Genomic DNA, 9,288 nt, shown 5'->3' with positions numbered 1-9,288 from the left:
GATGGATGACCTGGCGACTTGTCCAGGGTGTACCCCGCGTCTCGCCCATAGTCAGCTGGGATAGGCTCCAGCTTGCCTGCGACCCTGTAGAACAGGATAAACGGTTACAGATAATGGATGGATGACCTGGCGACTTGTCCAGGGTGTACCCCGCCTCTCGCCCATAGTCAGCTGGAATACGCTCTAGCTTGCCTGCGACCCTGTAGAACAGGATAAACGGTTACAGGTAATGGATGGATGACCTGGCGACTTGTCCAGGGTGTACCCCGCCTCTCGCCCATAGTCAGCTGGGATAGGCTCCAGCTTGCCTGCGACCCTGTAGAACAGGATAAACGGTTACAGATAATGGATGGATGGATGTTGTAGAAAATGTAAAATAGCACCATGTGATGGGTTTTTCTCAGGACACCATACATGTTTATTGTAGCTCTAGAAATACTTTGATAAAGTGAGTATTTATTTATTTTTTGTTCATTTCTGCTTTATAAACCCAAGGGTTCTTTATTACAAAAACCGAGCCTGAAAAAACACCACTAAGAATCTCAGTGTTTGCTGTTTTATTTTCCTTTCTGTCTCTTTGGTGCTTCTTTTCCCTCCTCAGTGTGGTCGCAGTTTCGGCGGAAACCGGATTTTCCCTCCTCCAATCAGCTTTCAGGCTGCTCTTTCTGTTTCCGGTGACCGTTGGCAGAAGAAACAAGTCCATCTGCAAACATTCCTGAGAGCGCTTTAACTTTCCGGTAGGGTTTTTATACTTGCTGTTATAAACTAAGAGCAGGCGGACATGATGTAAGTGTAAATGTACAGTTAGAATAAGTTTACACTGTTGGCCGCTGTTTTTAATTTGCTTTGGTTTGGTTTTAGCTTGAGAGCTTAGCTAACCTACCTAGCAAGCTAAACAAGTTAGCTCGTTCGGCTTGTCAGGAAGCTAGCAGGCTAACTAACATCAGGATATTAGCATGAGTATATGTGTGCCTTTGTGTTGATAGCTTTACATTCGGTAGTTAATAGACTGGGAGACTAAACCATTAAAACTACGAGAAATAAGAATCAATTAGGAATTAGCTGGGTAGATAACTTAATAACCAGCATGTTTATTTATAGAAATTTGAGGCTCTCTGTCTTGCGAGCCTTACTTTCAGTTTAGCCAACTTGTCTGTTTCTGATTGAGTATATATATATATATATATATATATATATATATATATATATATATATAAACCCTTGTCTTCATTAGACTTAATGATCAGTTTCGTTAATTCTTTTCAGGGGAAAGGAGCTGATACAGGCTTGAAAAGTCCCTAGAGGTCCCCATGTGACGCACTGAACTAATTTACATATTCATTAATTTATCGCGATAATTTGCATATTAAAATGAATTAACATGAACCAAGCGAGCACACTTGGAATAAAAATAATGCCATCAGAATAGAAAAAAAAATAATAGATTACAACGTATAGTCTTTAGTCATAGCGACACAAATGATTTTACAAAAGAAAAGTCAAATTAGCTTTGACTTATTTACAGAATGGTATAATTTGTATCAAGAAAGCAGATAAAATGAAAAATGAAGGAGGGATAGCAAGTCGTCAAGGAATAGACACAAAGGAAACGGTTATAGAAGAAATAAATCACTTTTATTACTTGTAAATATCAAAAAGAAGAGAGTTTAACACAAGTGTGAAGGTGGGACAGACAGTGGTGGTGGGAATGATTGGTAGATATGAACACTGGTGATCAGTAACTGATTGTTGGGAACAGTGTTCATTAGTGATTAGTCTTGGGATCAGTGGTGGCTGGTGATTGGTTGTTGGGAATAATGGTGATCAGTGAATTTTTGTTGGGGACAGTGGTGGCTGGTGATTGGTTATTTGGAATAACAGTGACCGGTGACTGGCTGGTGGGAACAGTGGTGACCGGTGACTGGCTGGTGGGAACGGTGGTGACTGGCTGGTGGGAACGGTGGTGACTGGCTGGTGGGAACGGTGGTGACTGGCTGGTGGGAACGGTGGTGACTGGCTGGTGGGAACGGTGGTGACTGGCTGGTGGGAACGGTGGTGACTGGCTGGTGGGAACGGTGGTGACCGGTGATTGCAGGCCTTTCAATTACATAATTTGGGTTACACCCTGTATTTCTGAATTAGGGCTTCTTCCATTGTGATCCAGGGTAATTTGGGCTTTTCTGCACGCACAAAGTGCTGTTTTCCCAGCACTCTGTGCTTAGACCTGCTGCTGCTACAAGGTTATGAATAAATAAAGAAATCTATGAATGTTATTTTTACCTTTATTGCAAAGTGTCTACAGCATTAATCCCTCTTGATGTACATGACAAAAATAATTAGAATACAGTTAGGTAGTCTTTAAAAGATGTGTTGGGGCCTGAGGAGAGCCTGGAGGAAAGGAACCTGTGGATGAAAAAGCAAGTTCAGCACTGTTGCCATCAAAGAGACAAACCTGTAGCAGACCTGCGACACTAAAGTGATTTTCAGTAAAGAATCGGTAATGCAATTCACAGTATGTCGTCGGGTAAAAGATCTTAGTTTAAATCAGGGGTCACCATACTTTTTTCTCTGGGGGCCACATCGTCGCTCCTGACTGTGATGGGGGGGCCAGGGTCGGGTCAGCTATATAACATAGAATTGTATGACCCAGACAAATATGACCACCAGCAGGCCTCATTGTGCAGTAGAGATTACTAGCCTGGCACAGCCATCCCCACCACTATATCCCCCACCACTATATCAACCCTTGATTCCTGGCACATATTTGTTTATCTTTACTAGTGGTTTGCAAAAGTAGTAATTGAGTCTTCACACTTTGTTTTAATTTGAAATACCACAGATATTCCATTTATTTATTTTCTAATAAAAATAACATCAAAGCTGTCAAGGTAAGAAACATCTGCCTAGTTGAGGTGATTGACACTGGCAAAGGTGAGTGGAAAATTATAAATTGTAGGTAGGCCTGTTGATGATGATAATAATTGTGCGGCACTTAATAAAGGTCAAATAAATAGGCTGATAAAATAAATACATTAAAAAAAAACAGTGAAATTATAATAATATGAGCAATAGATCAGTAGATCACAGCAGTTGTGCCGTGTCCTGCACGCCATTGCTCTCATCCATGGCCAAAGCAAAAAACTCGAATTCTGACACTTTCTCATTCAGCTGGTCATACACGTTGTCCCCCAAATCTTCAGCTTGCCTGGTCATAGTAGGTGCGGAGAGACTCACCGCGTTGAGCGCATCCTTCTTGTCGGGACACACCTCCTCGGCCACAGCAAGCATGCATACTTTAACAAAGTCCCCATCAGTAAACAGCTTTCCATGGGTAGCTAGTAGGTGAGCTACCTTATAGCTAGCTCGGACAGCAGCCTGGTTGATCTGGGTTTGGTGAAGGAATACATTCTGTTGTGCAGCCAGTCCGCATTTCATCCTCCGAATCCTGTCTTCTCTTGTTTACCCTCGCAAACTAGCATACTCTTTGTGGCGGGTTTCGTAGTGATGACGCAGATTATATTCTTTGAAAACCAGCACACTTTCTTTACATACAAGACAAACTGCACGGTCCTTACACTGAACGAAAAAATAATGGGTGGTCCACTGTTCTTTAAAAACTCTGCACTCTCTGTCAGCTTTTCGCTGACCGCTAGCCATTTTGCTGTCCTGAACACTGACAGTTCTCTGCGCGTGCGCTGCCTGTCACTGCTTGATCGCGAGCATATGACGAAAATTCGGAAAATATGAATAGTTCATTTTATAACTAAATATCAATTTTAATTGATAAAATCAACAAAATACAAGATGCAGACATGTTATTATTTGCCAAAAAGCAATTAAAAAAAATAGGCCATGACCACTTTTGGGGATTGCCTCATAGGGCCGGTTCAAGTGGTGGTGGGGTAGAGGGGCTGGGAGGCTGGTCAAAGGGGGCTGGCGGGCCGGAGTCGGCCCGCGGGCCGTAGTTTGATGACCCCTGGTTTAAATGAAAGGCCAGTGTCTAAGACTATCATCAACAAGACGCCCAAGCTCCAAGTCACTGATTCCACCCACACTTACACAACTGTGTGCATTTAAGATGCAAGTTATATCTTAAATACACACAGTTGTGTCCCAAATAGCTCTCTTTTATTCAGTCTTTTACCTGATTTAAATCATATGACACTAGGTATCAGAGAGATGTTGCAGTTGAGGTCAGATAATGTGGGATACAGGGCTATATTTAGGTTTTTAAATGATAAAGGAATTATTAGGAGAATTTAGCACAATAGAGTAGTAAACATTCTGATTCACACTCCAGTCCAGAAGGTGGTGGTAATGCACCTAAAAGCTGTTTGCCAACCGCCATAAAAGATGATTTACCTCATGTGGAAATCCCGCTCTGGTCATTGGTACGTGAGTCTCGCTTCTCCACGAAATCACGGCGTGCCAGTTGCCGTTGATGGAGAATTCATGCTCTGCGCTAAGCTTACAGCTAGTTCCGGGTTCGTCAAACTGCATGGGAATGATGCGGATTTCGCATCAATTACGAGAAATGCATGCTAATTCTTGCTAATTTCAGTGTTTTTAAAGAAGAAAGTCAAGACATTGGGTTTTATGCAGCCAAGTTTATTTAATCAAATATTTTTTTTTTTTTACTTTTGGTAGCATATTTTGGGCGCTTGACCTTAATTTGGGCACCTTTTTAATTTGGGGGCCAAGGACGTTATCTGTTGCAGGTTTCATGTCATTGAAAGGCCTGGATTGGCTGTTGGGAACAGTGGTGATTGGTGATTGGCTGTTGAAAATAATGGTGACTGGTGATTGGTTGTTGGGAACAATGGTGACCAGTGATTGGTTGTTAGGAATAATGATGATCAATGAATTATTGTTGGGAATAACGGTGACCGGTGATTGGTTGGTGGGAATAATTGAATTCACAAGCCCACTTCAGTCAGTCTTTATACGCTGGTGGTGAGTTGAGTGAACCCTGAGTGAACCTGCTCTCTCAACCCATTTAACCAGCAGCAGTGATGTGAGCTGGAGAGCCGTATCGAGTGCAGGACAGTTGCTCATATCTGCTCAAAAAAACCTCACTAGATTTGTCTCTAGGTGTTTTTTTTTTTTTTAAATACAGTTGCTAAAGAGGTCTAAAACGCCACCAGATTTAGAGCCAGTCACTAAGATGGTAGCACTGCTGTAACTCTGTGATGACCGCTCTTAACAGTGTTATATGATTGAAAACTGTGTGCGTGCGTGCGAGGACATTGATCTCGATTGCTTGTTCACAGTTGATAATGAAGAGGCAGGACAGTGAAGACAACAGTGGAGAGTCTAGCGCAGAGGGCACATCAGAGACTCTGGTGACTCCTGAAGGCACCGAGAGCCCGAAGGAACAGAACACGCTGACGGATAGCTCTCCAGCTGTTAACTCGGAAACGGATGACGCCTGTAAGAGATCGTTATTGTGAAGTTTTTAATAATTCCATATTCATATCATATGGGATACACTGTGTTGTAAATGGCAGTAGTATAGCATTTTGTTTAGATCATATTTTTAAACCAACCATAATTCCATGCATGCCAAGATAAGCAGATTTCCTACATGTTTGATTAACATGGCATGTGAGTAACTTGTCCTTTTGTCCTGTCTGTAATTGTTCTCATCATGTGCTCTGTGGCTGAAGCTGGATCTCAGTCTGCCTCTCGTGATGTGGCTGAGGAGCTCAGCAGACAGCTGGAGGACATCCTCAGCACGTACTGTCAGGCGGATGGCAGCGAGGACCCGGCTGTACCTAACGGCCAACCTGACGGCGCTGAGGTCAACGGGCTGGCAGACAGAGAGGACAAGAAGTCACACGCCAGTCTGAACGGCAGCAGCGGTGCAGAGAAGGACCAGAAGAAGCTGCAGGAGAAAAAGAAGGTTAAAGGGCTGGGTAAGTGGATTTTAGGGGTCAGATGGGAAACTTTTACATTTATTTGTTTGGAAGGCACTTCTGTTTAGAGTGACTTTTGATCCAACAGGAAACTGGACAGTTGAAGATTGGAAGTCGTCCAATCTTCAGCTGTCTAGTTTGGGTGAGCCCATTGTAGCCTCCTGTTCTTGGCTAACGAGTGAAAGCTGATTGTGGTCTTCTTCTATTGTAGCCCATCTCGTCCACCTCAAGGCTTAAATGTGTTGTGTATTTTGAGATGCTTTTCTGCTCACCTCGGTTGTAAACAGTGCTTATTTGAGTGACTTTAGCCTCCCTGTCAGCTTAACCCTCTGGGGTCGAGAGCTTTGTCGGCGAAGCTCAGCAGGTTTAGAATGAGTAGGTCATGTCTTTAGATAAATATCTTTGCGAGTTTTTATCATACAAGCATGATAAACATATTGACAAACTTTATACTTGACACTTTTCTATGTGCCTACTACCAAATAACATTTTTTTTTAAATTACTTAAATTAGATGAAACATAAAACTTGTCACCTTACTCAGTCGCACCGGAGTTGGAGCGCCGAGCGCCAACTTAGACATTTCATAAAAGACTATTCACATGGCAACGACAGAATAATCACTTTCACTCTTTCGGTTTCAATTGGTTTCTCTTTCGTGGTGGGAACGCCCACCGTCAACATGATAAAATCTGTCAGACAAAGTTTAGGTTATTTGGAGGTAAAACTTGTTGCGAGATGGCATGCAGGTTTTATGCGCTCCGGATGATTCAGGATTCAGTTCAATCTTGAGAACTGCGACACTGATAATAAGTGCTCTCCCCCCCCCCCCCCCCCCCCCCCCCCTTTAAACTTCAACTCGACCCAGCTGAAGATCAACTCGAGTAAGTGTAAATATTTCTTCTATTTATTATGAGCAGATCAGTTGATATGCATGTGCTGTAGTGCATACACAGGAAAAATGACTGAGCAGTTTTTCCAGAATGAAAAGTATTTTCTTCCAAAATAGTTAATTTTGCTTTATTTTGAGTTGAGAGAGTAAAATTTGGAGTGGGAGCAACATTTCAGAGTAATTGTGTAACAGAGTTGGTTGTGGCTCTGAACTGAATAAAATGGTACAAGAGTGAATTTCAAGACACACTGAAAAGAGTCAAATACCAAAATAAAGTCAAATACCAGATAAATAAAGCAGTTTTAGAACTGTGCTGGAATGTGTGGAAAAAAAACATTACCTTGCCCATTGTGACTTGACCTGATGGGATTAGGAGTTGGCAGTGGGAGGAGTTTTCACTCTTCTCATTGAATGGAATGGAATTTTTTACCCTTCTCACTGAATACCCCTCCTACTGCCAACCCTTTATCCCAAAGCAATAAAGGTTTTCGACCCACGTGACCGTTGCCATGTCGACAAGTAGATGGCGCCATTTTGGCGGTCACAACAATGGCGACTCCCGCTAGCCCAAGATCTGGGTTATCGAGCGACATTACACTGTCAGTATGCTACTAAACCTACGTAAATTGAATAACTTTAAGAAGTAGGCTACTACTTTTAATATTTAAATAGAAAAACCTACTTTAAAGGAACAGTCCACCGTATTTCCATAATGAAATATGCTCTTACCTGAATTGAGACGAGCTGTTCCGTACCTCTCCGAGCTTTGCGTGACCTCCCAGTTAGTCTGACGCAGTCCGACGCGCTGTCACTCCTGTTAGCAATGTAGCTAGGCTCAGCATGGCCAACGGTATTTTTTGGGGCTGTAGTTAGATGCGACCAAACTCTTCTGCGTTTTTCCTGTTTACATAGGTTTATATGACCAGTGACATGAAACAAGTTCAGTTACACAAATTGAAACGTAGCGATTTTCTATGCTATGGAAAGTCCGCACTATAATGACAGGCGTACTAACACCTTCTGCGCGCTTCTGTTGTGGCAGCTAACTGCACAACACGTATCAGGCATTCTACGATAAAAGTAAGCAATGAAGAAGATGGATATTACAAGCATTGTTTGCTGATAAGCGTGGCTTTGTTTGACCTCCAAAATGGCGGCGTAAACAGTATCACGTGACCCTATGACGTCAGGTCGAAAACCTCTATAGGACATACGTTTTTTGATGGAGCAGATTTAAGTTTTTGTGCTTGATCCATTCCTAAAGGCCAATTTATGCTGACAACCCAGTCCTCGCAGATAGCGTCGCAGACAGTGTCTGCGTAGCCCCCCCACCTTCGCAGACGCTCTGCGTGCACCTCCCCAAAAATTGTGACCACAGACAGCGCCGCAGACAAGAGGGCTCTGATTGGTCCACTCTACATCCGCTGTACACGCACTTCCGCTTCCCTACTTTCCCGGTTTGGTTTGTTTTCACGACCGCCATTTTTAAAAACACAAGCGAAGATGGAGCAGCACGAAGAGCGGTTGATCGAGGAAGTGAGGAAGTACGTACATCTATACGACTCCAGTTCTAGTCATTATAAGTAACCGGAGGATAAACACTCCACTAACCACACCCACCAACTACTCCTAGCGACTTCGCGCCCCCTTGCGTTGTGGTGGTGAATAACATCGCGCACGCCTATTACTCCCCGCTCAACGATAAATTACAACTGTCTGCGAAAAGCTATCTGCGAAAGCCTTGTCGCAAGAGCATGCAGAGGCCTTAAGACTGAACAGAATCACCTCAAGTGATCGAAATGGTTCTTCACACATTCCAACATAGTTCTAAAACTGCTTTTTACAACAGCTTCATTTTTCTGTTATTTTCTTTAACAGTACAATCACGACATACATACTACACAGATATTATTGTAGCTGAACTTGTGCTAAATACAAAAAAAGGTCATATGACTTTGAAAATACTGCTAGGATATGTTGAAACTGACAAAATCAGATCATGCCATAATCATTCGAGTGCCAGAAAATACCCTCAGACCCCAGAGGGTTAAACCAGTCTGACCATTCTCTTCTGATCTATTAGAATAATTTTCTTCTAATACAGTATCATGAGAATACCGTACCCTGAGATAAATTCATAACATTTCACTTGTTTTGGCGCTAGAATATTACCAATATGTTCAACAATTTTTCTAAAATAAGCTCCTGTGCGTTTCATTAAACCGTTTACGCAGTGCTTTTTCAACTCCTTTATAGGTAAGGAAATAACGCTGCTTATGCAGACGCTGAACACACTGAGCACCCCCGAAGAAAAACTTGCTGGTCTGTGCAAGAAGTATGCAGAGCTGGTAAGTTTGTCATCCTTTGGAGTTGTTTCTGTTTTAAGTGTGAGTAATGTATACGATAAAAATTACTTATACAGTGGTGCTTGAAAGTTTGTGAACCCTTTCGAATTTTCTATATTTCTGCATAAATGTGACCT

The 9,288-nt window shown here is 42.5% G+C and overlaps 1 protein-coding gene across 1 annotated transcript in view; it reads left to right on the top strand.

Moving 5' to 3' along the window:
* The first annotated feature begins 662 nt into the window (after window positions 1–662).
* The window catches only part of txlna (taxilin alpha), a 40,232-nt gene continuing 31,606 nt past the window's right edge, over window positions 663–9,288 (top strand). Inside the window, exons 1-4 of the mRNA XM_060904698.1 lie at window positions 663–737; window positions 5,271–5,430; window positions 5,667–5,915; window positions 9,063–9,154. Of these exons, the coding sequence (XP_060760681.1) occupies window positions 5,277–5,430; window positions 5,667–5,915; window positions 9,063–9,154 (495 nt within the window). The 5' untranslated portion in view covers window positions 663–737; window positions 5,271–5,276. The remainder of the gene's footprint in view (window positions 738–5,270; window positions 5,431–5,666; window positions 5,916–9,062; window positions 9,155–9,288) is intronic.

This window comes from Neoarius graeffei, chromosome 22, assembly GCF_027579695.1.
Source record: "Neoarius graeffei isolate fNeoGra1 chromosome 22, fNeoGra1.pri, whole genome shotgun sequence".
In the NCBI taxonomy this organism is placed as follows: Eukaryota; Metazoa; Chordata; class Actinopteri; order Siluriformes; family Ariidae; genus Neoarius; species Neoarius graeffei.
The sequence above is the reverse complement of the archived record's forward strand: the minus strand, read 5'-3'. Positions and strand labels throughout refer to the sequence as shown.